At 37.5% G+C, this 17,110-nt stretch overlaps 1 protein-coding gene across 3 annotated transcripts in view; it reads left to right on the top strand.

The window, feature by feature from the left end:
* Positions 1–1,034: 1,034 nt before the first annotated feature.
* SPATA6 (spermatogenesis associated 6) overlaps positions 1,035–17,110 on the top strand; it is a 96,310-nt gene continuing 80,234 nt past the window's right edge. For all 3 annotated transcript variants that reach the window (XM_028513700.2, XM_028513701.2, XM_036026061.1), the window contains exon 1: positions 1,035–1,294. In XM_028513700.2, the coding sequence (XP_028369501.2) occupies positions 1,043–1,294 (252 nt within the window). In that variant the 5' untranslated portion in view covers positions 1,035–1,042. The remainder of the gene's footprint in view (positions 1,295–17,110) is intronic.

Genomic DNA, 17,110 nt, shown 5'->3' with positions numbered 1-17,110 from the left:
ATAAGAAACTATTAAAGAAAAAACGATAATTAGATACCTAGGAATTAAGCAGAACCTTTAGGCAGGAAACTTGAAACTCTAGTAAAGAGCATAGAAGATGCACTAATAAATGGACAAACGTTTTATGTTCTTGGATAAGATGATGTAATATTTCTAAGATGTCAATTCTCCAAATTAGTCTATAAATTTAATGCGTCATAATAAAAATTCCATTTGGACTGTTTGAGGAAACTGATGAAGTTATTCTAAAAATAAAATGAAGCAATAAAGGATATCACAAATAGCTACATCAATCTCGTTTTAAAGAGACTTGCCAAACAGGTTATTAAGAAGTTATAGTAATAGAGCAGTGTGATAATGTTGCAAGAATGACAAAAATAACATTGGGAGAGAATAGAGAGCTTGAAGACAGAACTTTAGGTAGTTACTATATAACACATGTGGTGCCACAAGTCAATAAGGGGAAGTATGGAAAGTTTAAAGGATACTGTTGGGAAATTGGGTTCACTCTCTAGAGGAAAAACAAACAAAACAGAATCCCAGATTCCTAACATCATGTACAAAGATTGAGTTTTGATGGATTAAACACCAAAATGTGAAAGGTAAAACTATGATTATGCCTTTGACTTGGGCAAGTCTCCTCTAATCCTCAGTTTCCTCTGATGTCATTGTAAGCTGTGTAAGTGAAAGTCCAATGAGAACTAATAATAATTACTGTTTAACAGTTGGGTAAATTGAAGCCGCAGAGGGATGCCACTAGCCTAATGTATCATTTCCACGTTGGAACTCTGGGTTCCTGAGTCCAGCTCTCTACTTGCGCACTGTTCCATTAACTGTTACACAGTTATTGTCCCCTTTGTCTGCCTCTGAGCCCATAGTTTGATGTCACAGAACTACTCTGACCTTACCTCACCTCTTAGGAGGCCCCGCCTCCTCACGCGGCTCCGCCCCGACCGGCATTCGCCAAGCCCCGCCCTCAGCCCACGCCCAAGTGCGCTCCGGTGCGTCCCGCCCCAACTCTCTTCCGGCCCCGCCCTCCTGGATGCCATGGCAACGAGTCCGCGCCCCGCGCACTGCTGCTTCTCGGGCCGGACCCAGGCTGGACCGCGGGCCCCGGCCTGGGGGCCACAGCTGCCACCGCAGCCGCCACCTCGTCTCCTCCCCGTCCCCGCTCCGCCGCGTGTCTCCTCGCCTCATTCGGGCCCACGGCCGGGGTCCCTCCCCGCCGCCACACCCCGCGCGGATGCCGAAGGTGAAGGCTCTGCAATGCGCCCTAGCGCTGGAGATCCGCTCTGTGAGTACAGGTCACGCCCCCAGCCCCAGCCGCCTGGTGTCAGTGAGTCCCCGGACTTTACTCGGGGCGCTTCTTCTGTTTAACTCAGAGAGCCCTCCAAACATCCTTCACCCTCCGAATCATCTTTAGGTAACCTAGGCCCATTGTCACCTCGGCCATCCCCGCCTCAAACGCGTGAGGTCCCTCCCACTCCAGCCACACAGAGGCCTGAGCCCCACCTCAGCTCTCCCGGCTTCATCCCAACTTCCACTTGCGGTTCCTTCTGATCTTTTCCAAACCGCTTCAAAGATCCTCTCCCCGCCCCCAACTTTCCTGGGAGTTATTTTGGGAGGTGGACTTCTCTTCAAGTTCCTCTTTTCTGCTCCTCTTAGAGTATTATTGGCCCGCTTCGCTCCATTCTGGGGAGCCCGCGACGGGGGAGGGGGGCTGGTAGGATAGGGAGCATTTATTTCTTCCCAAATCACTGCAGGCAGACTTTGTAAAATTCCTAACCTTCTGAGTGGTGACCTTTTACTCTCAGTGTAAAAAGTCGAACTCCCACACCCAGCCACTGAAGCATGTCATTTTACAAAGCACCTTGCCATCACCCTCTCCCTTCCTGGCGCCAGCCCCTCAGAAATAATTTTAGATCCCTCCAACCCTCCAACGCCCCGACAATGAGAGGTGCCCCTAATCCTTTCGGTTACGCTAAGAAAGACACCAGCTTTTAAAGAGAAACTGCTCATTCTCTGAACTCCTCCTGGAGGACCTGCGACCCCATCCAGGCTTTCCGGACATGCTGAACAGGCTCCTTTCTCTAACCTGCTGTGCAAATCCAGCGCAGGCAGAGGGGACTTGGACTTCTCCATGCTACGAGAAAACTTCTCTCCCCTTAATTCTTTAGAGAACCCCCTCATTCTCTTCAGATGAGCCTCCAGCTTCTCTTCTAGAGGAAATCTCCGAAGAGCTTTTCCTATACCCCCATTTTAGATCTGCAAGCAGTTTGGAACCAAAATTTTTCCTTCCGTCCCTTTTCTCTGCCCCCACCTCTCTCTAAGTCCTCTTATCTTTCAACTCAGTCTTTGCTCTCCCATCAAAACTGGGGGTTGAGGGTGGTGAGGGTACTTAAATGTGCAACATTACTCAGCTGAGTGCCGCACCAGGCAGCCGTCTCACTTCCTGCACACCCTGCAGCAAAGTTTCTCTTTCCACTTAACCCCACCCTGGCAGCGTCCCTCCTTCCCTGGCTGTCCCTCCTCACATTAGAATGAGGCTGCTGTGGCCCAGTCCAGGAAACCTCCAGGGAAGTCACAAGACTATTTTAGGTCTTTTGTTAAGTCTTAAAGAAGGAAGGCTGGCTAGGGCAGAGTGTGAAGCAGCTGTGGAGGAGATCCAAGTTTGTCTTTAAGCCCGCAGATATTTTTCTCTCTGCTCTGTTGGAAACGATATCCCTGGCTTCAGATGTTTTCCTTCCACAGTTGGCAAATTATTGGGAAAGTAAGATTAGTTCAGCAAAAGAATACATGAAGCCTCCTAAACCGCCCCTTCTTGGCAGTTAGTAAAAATCAACAGACTTGGTTACTGGCTGCTGCTTTGTCCCAGCTAACCAATGGGGTTTTGCAGCCTGCTGAGTGCAGCCGCCTGACAGGCCACTTGCTGCTTCCCTTCCTTTGCCCATACAGACTTTCTAAGAGGAAGTGCTTTGCAGTGCTGTACCTGGTGACTGCCTAAAGGAGTCTGAGAAATACATTTTATTTCAATCTTCTTTCTTCTCAGTATTAGCTGCACTACAGAAAGTGAATGGCCGTAAAGTGGAGTTTTGCTGTTCATGGAGGCTTTAGAAATTATGCAGGTGGAAACGTTCTTGTTTACATTTTTTTTTCACCAAATGTTTGAGTCACAGAATTTTACATTTTTAAGAAATCTTAGCTATCATTGTATTTATTTGTTTTTACAGGTGAGAAAATCATTGAGGTGTAGCATGACTTTTCTAGGGTTGCACAACCATTAAGGGGCACGTCTGCAACAAGACATTATGTTTCCTAACCAGCACAAGCCCTGTCAAATGGCTCTGGTGGTCAGAAGTAGCAAAAAAGACCATTAATAACTATACAAGTTTAACAAGTTTTGTTAATTTGGCTTTGATTGAATAGCAGAATTGGATGACCATAGATATTAACATCGTCTTTTCAATTTAGATTTTTCTTCTCAATTTAATTTTTTGCATTTATATGGCATAAAAGTTAAAACTATATAAAATGATATATTCAGAGAAATCTCAATTCTGGCCCTGTTCAAATCTATTTCCCATATGTACTCATCTGCTATTGGTAACTATTTTTATTCATTTTTTATTTACTTTTCTAGTATTTTCTTTTGTAATATAACCAACTAGGTATACATACATGTACAATAAACTCTTCCATATTCTTTTTACTTTCGCTTCTTGAACAATTGATAGTATATTATATAAGCTGTTCTGCACTTCACTTTTTTTCATTTAATATACCCAGAGGATCATTCTGTATCTGCAAAAGATGGTTCTTTCTTTTCCCTCAACTTTTTATTGACATTTTTAAACATATTGAGTAGTTGGAAGGATACAATTAATTTAATTTACTTGTACATATGTATATGCCTATATATAAAATACGTGTTTTTTGTTGAAAAATTTCAAGTAAATTATTGATACCATGATATTCCACTCCTAAATACTTAAGTATACACCGTCTAAAAATAAAGGCCATATTTCTACATAACCACAAAAACCATTATCACACAACTAGATATTTCTTAATATCTAGTCCATATTCAAGTTTCCCAGTTGTCTCAAAAATGAATTGTGTAGTTAACTTTTTCAAACCTAGATCCAATCAAAGTTTATATGTTGCATTTCCTTTTCAGGTCTTTTTAGTCCATTTTAATATACAGCAGTTATACTTTTTCATTCCCATGACATTTCCTTTCTTCCCTTCAATGAATTTAGATAAATTCATACATATATGTAACCATTACTTGGATCAAGATTCAGAACACATCCATTACCCCAGGAAGTTCCCTTGTGCCCCTCTAAACCCCATGCAGAGGGAGCTACTATTCTGATTTGTCTGTAGTTTGCTAGTACTTGAACTTCGTATTAAATGGAGCCATGTAGTGTGTCATATTTTGTCTTGACTTCTTTTGGCCAGCGTATATTTAAGATTCATCCTTGTTTGTTACTGTATTTATCAGTGGTTCCTTTAGATTGTGGAGTGGAATTCTATTATATAAACATACCATATTTATCCATTCTCTTTATTGAGATTATGTGGATTGTTACCAGGTTGTGGTTGCCATGGATAAAGCTATTATAAACATCCATTCATGCAAAAGTCTTTTTGTATACATTACCTTTTGAAGAGACGGTGTTCAGGTATGGAATATCTCCTGTTGTGTTATTGTTTGAATTTTTTGTAGTGGCATTTAATTTATTCTCCAAATAAACTAGAAGTTAGATGTTTTATCTCTGCTTGCCTATTGAAAGTATGGCACTCTGTTTTTCTCTCGCCTTGTCCCCCTCCATGTTTATTTTGCTACAGTCTTATATTAGTGGTAATCTCAACATTTTGTGTTGCTCAGCAGATCCATATGACTTGAGAGAAAATATCAATATATTTTCTCAGATGTTTGCTAGGAAGAAAGTGTGACTTTTCTCAATGAGTCTTTGGAGAAGGATATGATTGATATACCAAGTAGCTGGTTTTTAAAGAGCAGCAAAAGAATTGTATTTCCCATTCCTTAACATATTTAATATTTGAAACATCTGTGATATGAAAAAGTATTTTTATTGCTTCTCTCTCTCTTTTTATTATTCACTAGTTCAGTTTTCATGACGTTATTTGAGAATGTAGAAGAAATTGGAAATATAACAGGAAAGCCCAATGCCTGAGCAATGAAACTGGCCAGTTGCTTTACCTGAGTAGTGTCAGTCTGGGGTTAGTTTATGTGTATAATTTTTTTCTCTCTATTCACTTCACCTCATTATTTCCTCAAGTTATTGATAGCATAGGGACAAATAGATCTGGGTCTTTTTCAATCAGTACTCATCTGAATGCGATTCTTACCCATGTTTCTACGGGGTGGTGTCTGTTACGCTACAGTTGGTGGTAAATTTCCCTGGAACATAGGGACTTCACAAAATACTGTATAAAATACTTCAAATTTACAGAAAAAAACCCTGAATACTGTGATTTCCCCACCCCAACTTAACAGACAGTACATTTTACATGTTTGCTGCAGATTTTTGTTTTCAAGACATAAAAATGTTTTTTTAAAGACATAATTTTTTTGTTTTAAAGACAGAAAATAAAAAAATCTAGTTAAGTCCCCTTTGCACATCTTTCAGACCTTTCTTCCTAGATTTAAGGTAATCAGTATCCCGAGGTAGGAGTATATTCTTTTTATGCAGGTTTCTACTTTTACTACATGTTTGTGTATGCTTAAGTACCACCTATACTATTGTTTTGTTTAAAACTTTACACAAATGAAGTCATACTGTATGTGTCCTTCCATAACCTGTTTTTGCACTTCACCATTTTGAAATTTGTCAGTTTCGTTTTATGGATCTAGCTCATTTCCTTAATTGCTTTGTAATGCTCTATGTTTAGATGAGTGATTTCATTGTTATCTCCCTGTTCATGAACTTTTAAATGCCAGAGTTTTCCTATATTTTAATATCACAGTGTTGCAGTGAGTGTACTTTGTACATGTCTCATATTGTCCATATGTCAGTTTTTCTCCAGGTCGGGTGATATACTGTAGGGAGCAATTTAGAAATTGGTTGGCTGTGTTTGTGTGCCGTAGTGCCTGGGGTCCTGTTGATATTAATTACTATTCTGCGTGACTTGGAGGTTCCACTGGATATGTAGGAGAAAACCTGTTTGTAATTATTGGAGATTAAGAACTTAATTCTGTTTTATGTATAAACACAAATTTTTTTTAAAGTTTTTAAAATATAGTGAATTTTTCAGGAATACAATTTCTATGTAAATCGAGGAGAGAGTGTACTCTGTTTTGTTTGGAACTCTGCTAAGAGATCTTTTTATGAAAAATTATGTCACCAATGGCAGCACTGCCTGTGTTTGAGTTGACAATATATGATACCTATTATTATCCTTTTGAAACTGTCCATTTCATGTAGATTCTGTGTATTGATATGTCCACTGATGGTACTGGTGCCAGTTCAATGACAACAGGAATTCCCGATTTGGGCTATAGTGAAGGGGGAAACTATTCAGTGCAAACAGTTCATTTGTGATACAGCAGGGCTGTGAGAACAGCACTGCCCTGAGATGGCTCAGTATTGTTTAAGCTCAATTATGAAACAGCATGGCTGTGGAACTGTGTGGGTGTGAGGCCGCACTGGGGTAAGGGAGACCTCAACAGTGGTCCCTCTTCTGCTGGACAGCTCAACCCTGCTTGGTTCTCTCTTCTGTGCTCTGGAGACATGGAGAAAGAAATGAAGTCTTCTGTCTTTGAAGGAAAGGGAAAATGTGCCTCTAAGCCAGAGGGACCCTGCCCCTGGTCTGTGAGTGGTCAGTCCTCATGCAAATGAGGAATCCAAATCCTCCTGGTTTGATTAGTCTAAAAAGCACTGTTCTGGTTGAGCAGAATGGAGCTGCTCTGATTGGTGGGTATAGATGCTAACAAAGATGCAGCTGCATAGTTCTGATTGGATGGGGAAAGTCTCAGTCCTGTTGGTTGAAATACAGTTCCAGGAACTGCTTTAAAGGCTGCCTCAGACTGTAGGAACTTCAGGCCCCTCCCTGAAGTAGTGCTATTTTTGTGAGAGGTCCCTGTTTAGAAATTGCTACTGGGCTCTGTTTTTTTTTTTTTTTTTTTTTTTTTTTTTTAAGCCAAGTTAGCCCCTAGGAGCCCTTATTGGTATTTTTTTCCCTCAGGGCCCATAGGTACAAATGTTGTATCTTCTATCTTAGTCTTGCCTGAGCATTTGCATGTAGAAATATTTTTTTTGTTATATATTATTTCTGTATTTTTTCAACTTGGGCTTATTTTTTAGTTACATGTATAGGTAAATAGTAAAATATTTGTTGTAATAGAAGTGGTTTGGGATCTCACAGTGACCCAGTGCTCTGGGGAATAGCTTTAAAAATGGAACTACTGAGTCTTTGGGAATTGTATTAGTTTCCTAGGGTTGCTATAACAAATTACCATAAACTTTGTGTCTTAAAACAACGGAAATTTGTTCTCTTTCATTTCTGGAGGCCAAAAGTCCAAAACAGTGGTATTGGCAGGGCAACAGTCCCTCAGAAGGCTCTAAGGGAGAAGACTGCCTGGTTCTTCTAGCTATTGGTAGCTCCAGGTATTCCTTGGATTGTGTCTGCATACCTCCAATCTCCAATTCTAGAGGTTTCCTTTCTTGTTAATAGCCACTTCATTTCTTTGCCCTTTGGGTATGTAAGATTTTTCTCTTTTTTTAGAAGATTTTATTATTTAGTTTTAGAGACGGGGAAGGGAGGGAAAAAGAGAGTGAGAGAAACATCAATGTGTGGTTGCCTCTTGTGTGCCCCTAACTGGGGACCTGGCCTGCAATGCAGGCATGTGTCCTGATTGGGAATCTAACCAATGACTCTTTGGTTCTCAGGCTGGCACTCAGAATCTACTGAGCCACATCACCCAGGGCAGTTTTGTTGGTTTATTGATGATAGCTATTCTGACAGGTGTGAAATGGTATCTCATTGTGGTTTTAATTTGCATTTCTCTGATGATTACTAATGTTGAGCATCTTTTCATATGTCTGTTGGCCATGTGTATGTCCTCTTTGGTGAGAAGTGTCTATGCAGTTCCTTTGCCCATGTTTTAATTGGGTTGTTTGTTTTTCTGGTATTGAATTTTATAAGTTCTTTATAAATTTTGGATATTAATCACTGATCAGATGTATTGGCAAATATGTTCTCCCATTCTGTAGGTTTTCTTTCTATGTTGTTGATGATTTGATTTGCTGCACAAAAACTTTCTAGTTTGATGTCCCATTTGCTTATTTTTTCTTTTGTTTCCCTTGCCTGGGGAGATGTACACAATAAAATATTGCTATAAGCACTGTCTGAGATTTTGCTGTGTATGTTTTCTTCTATGATTTTTATGGTTTAGGGTGTAACACTTAAGTCTTCAATGCATTTTGAATTTATTCTTGTGTGTGGTGTAAGAAGATGGCCTAGTTTCATTTTTCTGCATGTATCTGTCCAATTTTTCCAACACCATTTATTGAATAAACTGTCTTTAGCCCATTGTATGTGCTTGCTTCCTCTGTCAAATATTGACTATAAAGGCGTGGGTTTATTTCTGGGCTCTCTATTCTGTTTCATTGAGCTATATGTCTGATTTTTTTGCCTGTACCATGCTGTTTTGATTACTGTGGCCTTGTAGTATAGTTTTATATTAGCTGGCACGATTCTTCCAATTTTGTTCTTGTTTCTCAGGATCACTGTTGCTATGAAGGGCTTTTGTGGTTCCATATAAAATTTTGAAATATTTGTGCTATGAAATATGTCATTGGAATGTCAATAGGAATTGCATTGAATCTATAGATTGCTTTGGGTAGTATGGACATTTTAATGATGTTAATTCTTCCTATCCATGAACATGGTATATGTTCCACTTTTTTGTATGTTCTTCAATTTCTTTTCTCAGTGTTTTATAATTTTCTGAGTACTGGTCTTTTACATTCTTGGTTAGATTTATTGCCAGGTATTTTATTCTTTTTGAAGCATTTGTGAATGGAATTATTTTCTTGATTTCCCTTTTTATTAGTTCATTATTGGCATATAAATATGCAACTGATTTCTGGATATTAATTTTGTATCCTACTAATTTGCTGAATTCATTTATCAGTTATACTAGTTTCTTGATAGAATCTTTGGGGTTTTCTATGTACAGTATCATGTCATCTACGAATAATGACAGTTTTGCTTCTTCATTTCCAGTTTGGATGCCTTTCATTTCTTCTTCTTGTCTGATTGCTGTGGCTAGGGTGTCCAGTACTATTTTGAATAAGAGAGGTGAAAGCAGACATCCCTGTCTTGTTCCCAATTGTAAGGGGAATGCTTGTAGTTTTTGCCCATTGAGTATGATGCTGCCAGTGGGTTTGTCATATATGAACTTTATTTTGTTTAGGTATGTTCCCTTTAATCCCACTTTGCTGAGAGTTTTATCATAAATAGTTGGGATTTTTATCAAATGCTTTTTCTACATCTCTTGATATGAACATGTGGTTTTTGTCCTTCATGTTGTTTATGGGATGAATAACATTTATTGATTTGTTAATGTTGTACCAACCTTGCATTCCCAAAGTAAATCACACATGATCATGGTGTATGATCTTTTTGATGCATTGCTGTATTCAGTTTGCTAACATTCCGTTGAGGATTTTAGTGTCTATGTTCATCAAGGCTATTGTCCTGTGATTTTCTTTTTTTGTAGTGTCTATCTGATTTTGGAATGAGGATAATGCTGGCCCTGTAAAATGAATTTGGGAGTCTTCCCTCTTCTTGAATTTTATGAAATAGTTTGAAGAGAAGTGATAGTTCTCAGAATGTTTGGTAAAACTCACCTGTGAAACTATCTGATCCAGGGCTTTTGTTTCTTGGGTGTTTTTTGATTGCTGCTTCAATTTTGCTAGATATAATCTGTCTGTTCAGATTCTCTGATTCTTCCTGCTTTAGTTTTGAAGATTGTATGTTTCTAGGAATTTATCCATTTCATCCAGGTTGCCCAGTTTGTTGGCATATAGTTGTTCATAATATTTCCTTACAATCCTTTGTATTTGTTTGGTTTCTGTCAGTTATTATTTCTCCCCTGTCATCTCTGATTTATTTGGGTACCTTTTTTTCCCTTGATGAGTCTGGTTAGAGGTATGTTAATTTCATTTATCCAAAGAACCAGCTCTAGATTTCATTGATATTTTGTATCATTTTTTAAGATTCTATTTCATTTCTTTCTGCTGTGATCTTAATTATTTCCTTCCTTCTACTCACTTTGAGCTTTGTTTGTTGTTCTTTTTCAAGTTCCTTTAAATATGGAGTTAGGTTATTTGATGTTTTTCTTGTTTTTTTGAGATAGGCCTGTAATGCTATGAATTTCCCTCTTAAGATTGCTTTCCCAGTTTCCCACAGATTTTGGATTGTTGTGTCCTCATTTTCATTCTTTTCAAGATATCTCTGATTTCTTCCTTGATCCCATTGTTGGCCCATTCATTGTTTAATATCATGTTGTTTATCTTCCATGTTTTGCGTGTTTTTCAGTGTTCTTCTTGTGATTAATTTCCAGTTTCATTGCATTGTGGTCAGACAAGATACTTAATATGATTTCAGTCTTCTTAAATTTATTGAGACTTGTTTTGTGTACCAACATATGGTCTATCTTAGAAAATGTTCCATGTGCACTTGAAAAGTATGTACAGTCTGCTGCTTTGGGGTGAAATGCTCTGAAGATATTAATTAAATCCATTTGATCTAGTGTGTCGTTTAAGACCTCTGGCTCCTTATTGATTTTTTGTCTGGAATATCTATCCATTGAAGTTGGTGGGGTGTTAAAATCCCTGACTATGACTGTATTTCTGTCGATCTCTCCCTTTATGTCCATCAAAATTTGCTTCACATATTTAGGTGCTCCGATGTTGGGTATGTAAATGTTTACTAGGGTTATATCCTCTTGTTGGATTGTTCCCTTTATCTTCATGTTGTGTCTTTCTTTGTCTCTTATTAGTCTTAGTTTTAGAGTCTATTTTGCCAGATATAAGTACTGCTACCCAGCCTTTTTTTCTTTTCCATTTGCATGAAATATATTTTTCCATCCCTCTACTTTTAGTCTGTATGTATCTTTTGATTTGAGATGAGTCTCTTGGAGGCAGAAAATATATGGGTTTTGTTTTCTTATCCATTCAGCCACCCTGTGTCTTTTGGTCAGAGCAATTAATCCATTTATATTTAAGGTGATTATTGATAGATACATATTTAGTGCCATTTTATTATTAGACTATTTTACTCTGGTTTTTTTTTTTTCTCTTTTTCTTCTTTTTAAAGTAAGCCCTTTAACATTTGCTACAGTACTAGTTTGGTGTTAACAAATTCTTAGCTTTTTCTTGTCTAGGAAGCTCCTTATTTCTCCTTTGATTTTAAATGATAGCCTTGCTGGGTAAAGTGTCCTTGATTGTAGGCCTTGTTTTCATCACCTTGAATATTTCACACCACTCCCTTCTAGCCTGAAATGTTTCTGTTGAGAAATCAGACGGCGGTCTAATTGGTGCTCCCTTGTATGTAAGTACCTGCTTTTCTCCTGGGGCTTTTAAGATTCTCTCCTTGCCTTTAAGCCTTGTCATTTTAACTATAATATGTCTCCTTGTAGGCCTCTTTGGGTCCAACTTTTTTGGGACTCTCTAAGCTTCCTGGCTTTGTATGTCTTTTTCCTTTACCAGATTAGGGAAGTTTTCAGTAATTATTTCTTTAAATAGGTTCTCGATTCCTTGCTCACTTACTTCTCCTTCTGGTATTCTGTGATGCAGATGTTATTATACTTCATGTTGTCCAAAATGTTTCTTAAGCTCTTCTCATTTTTTAAAATTTTTTTTTTCTTTTGTTGATCTGCCTGGGTATTTTTTTCTACTTTGTCTTCCAAATCACTAATTCTATCCTCTGCTTCAGCTAACCTACTGTTTATTCCTTCCAGTGTATTATTTATTTCAAGTATTGCATTCTTTATTTCTGAATGGTCCTTTTTATGGTTTCTATGTCTTTTTTCATGCTGTTAAATATCCTTATAATCATTACTCTAAACTTTCACTCTAATAAATTGCTTGCCTCCAATTCATCTAATTCTTCTGGAGAACTCTCTTGTTCTTTCATTTGGGATCTGTTTCTTTGTCTTCCCGTTTTGGCTGCTGCTTTGTATTTTTCACCTTAGTTGTTAAACCAATCAGTGATGTAGCCTTAAGCTGTAATCAGCATCCTGGCTTAAGAACCACAGGGTGGGGCAGAGTAATTCCTGTAGGCAGGGCTATTGCTTCCTCTCAGGTTGATGCCACTTGGAGAGAAGAGCTCTGCCTGAGAAAGATGGCTTCTGCAGTATGGGGAATGACCTAGCACAGGTATCCTGGCAGCTTTTCTTTCAGTTCTTTTTCCAGAGCCACCATCCCCAGGCTCTCCTCACATGTCTCTAGTCCATTCTTCCCTACCACTGCCAGAGCACAGGGTAAGTAGGTACAAATGAAAGTTTTTGTGTTGGCCCTTTAGGAGGCTCTCTGCATCTCCAGCTGTCTTTCCCTAGTGGACAGAAACACTGCTGCTTTTCATAGCTGGATGTTATCTGGGTTCCTTTCCAGCTCTGGTGCTGTAGGCTAGGAGCCCAGCTTGAGTTTAGACCCTACACCTCTCAGGGGGAAACCCCTGGCCACTGGATTATCCATCCGCCACTTTAGCTGCTGCCAGTGGGAGCCCAGGCAGCCCCCTTGCACCACCTCTGCTCTCCCCACCAGCCTCATTGTGGTGAAGTGTTTTCTTTTGTCTGTCCTTGGTTATAGGTATTCTCTTCACCTAGTGTTCAGTTGGTTATTGGAGATGATTTCTCTACTATTTAGTTGTAATTCCAGATTGGTCCTGGGAGGAGGTTAGTGTCACTTCCACTCAATCCTCTGCCATCCTCTCCCCCTCCCCACAGTATAATGTTAAATAGTAAGAATAATTGTAGATATACTTGTCTTTTATATTTATTTTAAGTTATGCTTCTGTTGTTTCACCTCTAAGTATTAGAATGAATCTTATGAAATTTCTCACATTTTTAGTACAAATGAACAAACATAGCAATTTCATATAGTTCAACCTAGTATGACATTGCTGTAGGATTTTCATTTATTGAATTAAGAAAATTTCCTGCTAGCTCTGGCTGGCGTAGCTCAGTGGATTGAGCGAGGGCTGCGAACCAAAGTGTCGTAGGTTCGATTCCCAGCCAGGGCACATGCCTGGGTTACAGGCCATAACCCCCAGCAACTGCACATTGATGTTTCTCTCTCTTTCTATCTCCCTCCCCTCTCTAAAAAAATAAAGAAAATTTCCTGCTGTTCCTAATTTCAAAAATATTCTGAGAATTGATATATATTGAGTGCTTTTTCTCAATCTAATGAGATTATTATATAATATGGTTCCCATATTTATAAAAAAGGACACATTTTGTGATGTTTCACCTTTTCCATTCTATGAGAAATTCTTTTTGGTGAGGATATTATTTTACTATATTTTGGTGGATTTATTGGCTAATATTTTATTTAGGGTCTTTCATTTGTGTTTATTAATGAGATTTTTGTTTATGAATCAAATACTTATTTCATTTAGTTTTAAGTTTATTTTGAAATATTTCAGACAAACAAAAAGTTATAGAGTAACATAATGAACACCCATATATCCACCTACTAGCTTAGGTAAAACATTACAGGTGAAGGTAAAGCCTTCTGTATATCTCCCTCTGTAAGAATCCCTCTTTTCTTACCTTTTGCTAATCCCTAGGATGAATTTTGTGTTACTGTTGCTCTGTATTTTTCGATGTATTTCTCATTTTAATATCTGTCTTTAAATGATGCTTAACTATCACCCCAAAAGCATTGATAATATTGGTTTTAAATTATTTGGTTTGAAATATTTTATAATTTTTACTGTTATTTCTACTTTAGTTTATGAAATACTTAGGAGTTTATTTTAATTTCAAGATGCATAGGATTTATATGTATGTGTACACCTCCTCATATATAAACACCTACACATATACATAATACTGTCTTTTGTGGCATCTTAATTTAATTTCACTGTGATATTGAGGTTAGTATGATATTTTCTTGATATTTTCTTTGTGTCCTAATATCCCATTATTGTGCATGTTCTCTATTTACTTGGAAATAATATATAATTTGATTTGTTGGACGTAGGATTCTATCCTCTGCTCTTATCAAGTTTATTTTCTCTGAAATCTTCAATTTCATATTAAATTTTTATTTGTATAATCTTAAAGTTTAATAACAATTATGTATTTTCACTGTGTCCTTGATGTACTCCAATACACCATGATGCATAGAACTGTGGATTTACTTATATTTATTCTGTTTTGCACTGGGTATGTGTTTTTTTATCTGAGAATTAATGGGCTTCTTCAATTATAGAAAATTCTTAGCAGTTATATCTTTGAATAGTGTTTTCTGCTATTCTTTCTTCTAATAGTACTATTAGATTTGTATGGAAACTTTTATCTATGTTCTCTATGTTCTTAAGTGTTTTTTGTTGATGGGACATTTTTATATCTTCTTGTTCTAGAAGAATTCAACAACATTACATTCTTATTTATTCATTAAGTTAATTTTCAGTCTCCTCTATTGAGATTTTTCACTTCATTGACTAAATATTCCCTGATTTCTCATGAAGCACCACCCCCCTATATATATGCCAAATATTTTTACCTTTTTAAATTTTATAGTTTTTAAAAAAATTTTACTTATTTTTAGAGAGGGAAGGGAGGGAGAAAGAGAGAGAGAGAAACATCAATGTGCGGTTGCTGGGGGTCATGGCCTACAACCCAGGCATGTACCCTGACTGGGAATTGAACCTGTGACACTTTGGTTCGCAGCCTGAGCTCAATCCACTGAGCTATGCCAGCCAGGGCTAAATTTTATAATTTTAATGAAGGTTTTCTCCCTTATTAGGTGAAAGACCCAACATACTTATTTTTAAATTATTTTCAGATTGTGCAAATTAATTTTTCAATTGGAGGGAATTTATCTCATGATATTCGATATTCTTGGTTTTCTTTGTACTTGGGGTTGCACTGAAATTATAGCCAATTTTGGGAGGATTGGTATCGTAACAATATTGAGTCTTTCTATTCATGAACCTGGTATTTTTTTTCATCTATTTAGGTATTCAGTTTCTTTCAGTGATGTTTGTAGTTTTCTTTGTTTCTTTTGTTTCTCTATCCCTGTGTTAGCACCTTCTTTTGTCTTAACTAATTTGTAAAGTACCATTTTAATTCTGTTGTTTCTTTTACAATATTTTAAAAGTTAACTTTCTTAGTGGTTGTCTTGGGGTTCATTCACAGTTAACATCTTAATTTATAACAATCTAGTATGGATTAATAACAATTTAATTTCAGAAGTATGCAAAACTTCTGCTTCTACTGAGTTGCATCGCCCCCCCTCTCCTTTATTGTCCTACAATTTACTTCTTTATACATATACATAAAATAGTTTAATCGTTGCTTAATGAAATTTTATTTTAAATAAATGGAGCAGTGAGAGAAAAGATACATTAATACTTTATATTGCTTTAGTAGCTACCTTGCTTTTTCATGAGGATATGAATTACTCTCTAGTGCCCCTTCATTTCAACCTGATTCTCTTTGGTATTTCTTATAAGGAAGTTCTGCTAGTGACAAAATATGTATTTTTGCTTATCTGAAAAACTCTTAATTTTTCTTCCTTTTTGAAGGAAAAGTTTTCTAGATACTGAATTCTTGTTTGACAGTTTTTCAGCACTTTGAATAAGGCTTCCCACTTCTGTCTGGTTTCATGTTTTTGCTGAGAAATCAGTGTCAGTCCTGTTGAGAACTTCTGGTATCTGCTGAATCATTTTCTTTTGATGCTTTCAAGATACTCTCTTCTTTGTCTGGAGAATTTGATTGTTTGATGAGATGTGTATGACTTGGATCCCTTTGAGCTTGTTTGGATGTATAGATGGTTTTCTTTAAACTTGAGAAGTTTTTGTTATTTCTTCACGTATTCTTTTCAGCCCTTTCTCCTCTCCTTCTGGGGCTCTCAGTATATCTATGTTGTTGTGCTTGATGGTGTCCCATAGGTCTCTGAAGTTGTTCATTTTTCTTTTTTTGTTCTATTTCTCAGACAGGGTAACCTTAATTGACATATTTTTAGGTTCACTTGTGCTTTTTTCTGCCAGCTTATATCTGCTCTTGATCATCTATGGTGAATTTTTCAATTCAGTTTTGTACTTTTCAACTCTGGAATTGCTCTTTGGTTCCTTTAAATTTTTTTAAAAAATCTACTTGTTGCTATTTGTTATTTGGTGAGACATGTTTGCCATACTGCCGTACTTTCCTTTGATATTTAGACAAGGTTTCTTTTACTTCTTTGTGTGTATTTACAAAAGATGACATAAAGTCTTTGTTTAGTAAGCCCGACTTCTGGGCTTTCTAAGGGGTAGTTTCTATTGACTGCTTTTTTTCTCTCTGTGTAGGGGCCATGTCCCTGTTTCTTTGCATGTGATAACTTTTGTTGAAAACTCAACACTTTAAATAATATAATACCAAATTCTATAAATCAGATTCCCCCTATTTCCTAGGGTTTACTGTTGTTTGCTGTTGTTGTTTGTTTCATTACTTTCCTGAACTGAAGTTTGTATTCTTTGTTGTGTATGGCCACTGAAATCTATATATCTCATGGTTTGCTAATGATTGTATTTACATTTCTTAAAAGCCTTGTGCTGATAAGTATCCCAGCCTGTAATGAGGATCACTCTGTGCAAGTTAGGGTATGCTTTCTATGTCCTGGCAGGCAGTGTACAACACTTAGTCTTCACTTCCAACTTGCCTAAAACCTCAAGGTCAGCCTGAGGTGAGAGAGTAAGGCTTTTTAGTGATTTAGAGTCATGTGCACAGCCTTGCGCATGGGCATGACTGTCTAAATTGCCAAGAATGTATCATCACTTGTCAAAGTCACCACCCTTCTCCACATACCCACAAATGATTCTAAAGCTTTGCCTTTTAAGTGTTTTGGTCACTTTATTGTTTGCCCCA

This window comes from Phyllostomus discolor, chromosome 5 (assembly GCF_004126475.2).
Source record: "Phyllostomus discolor isolate MPI-MPIP mPhyDis1 chromosome 5, mPhyDis1.pri.v3, whole genome shotgun sequence".
NCBI lineage: Eukaryota > Metazoa > Chordata > Mammalia > Chiroptera > Phyllostomidae > Phyllostomus > Phyllostomus discolor.
The sequence above is the reverse complement of the archived record's forward strand: the minus strand, read 5'-3'. Positions and strand labels throughout refer to the sequence as shown.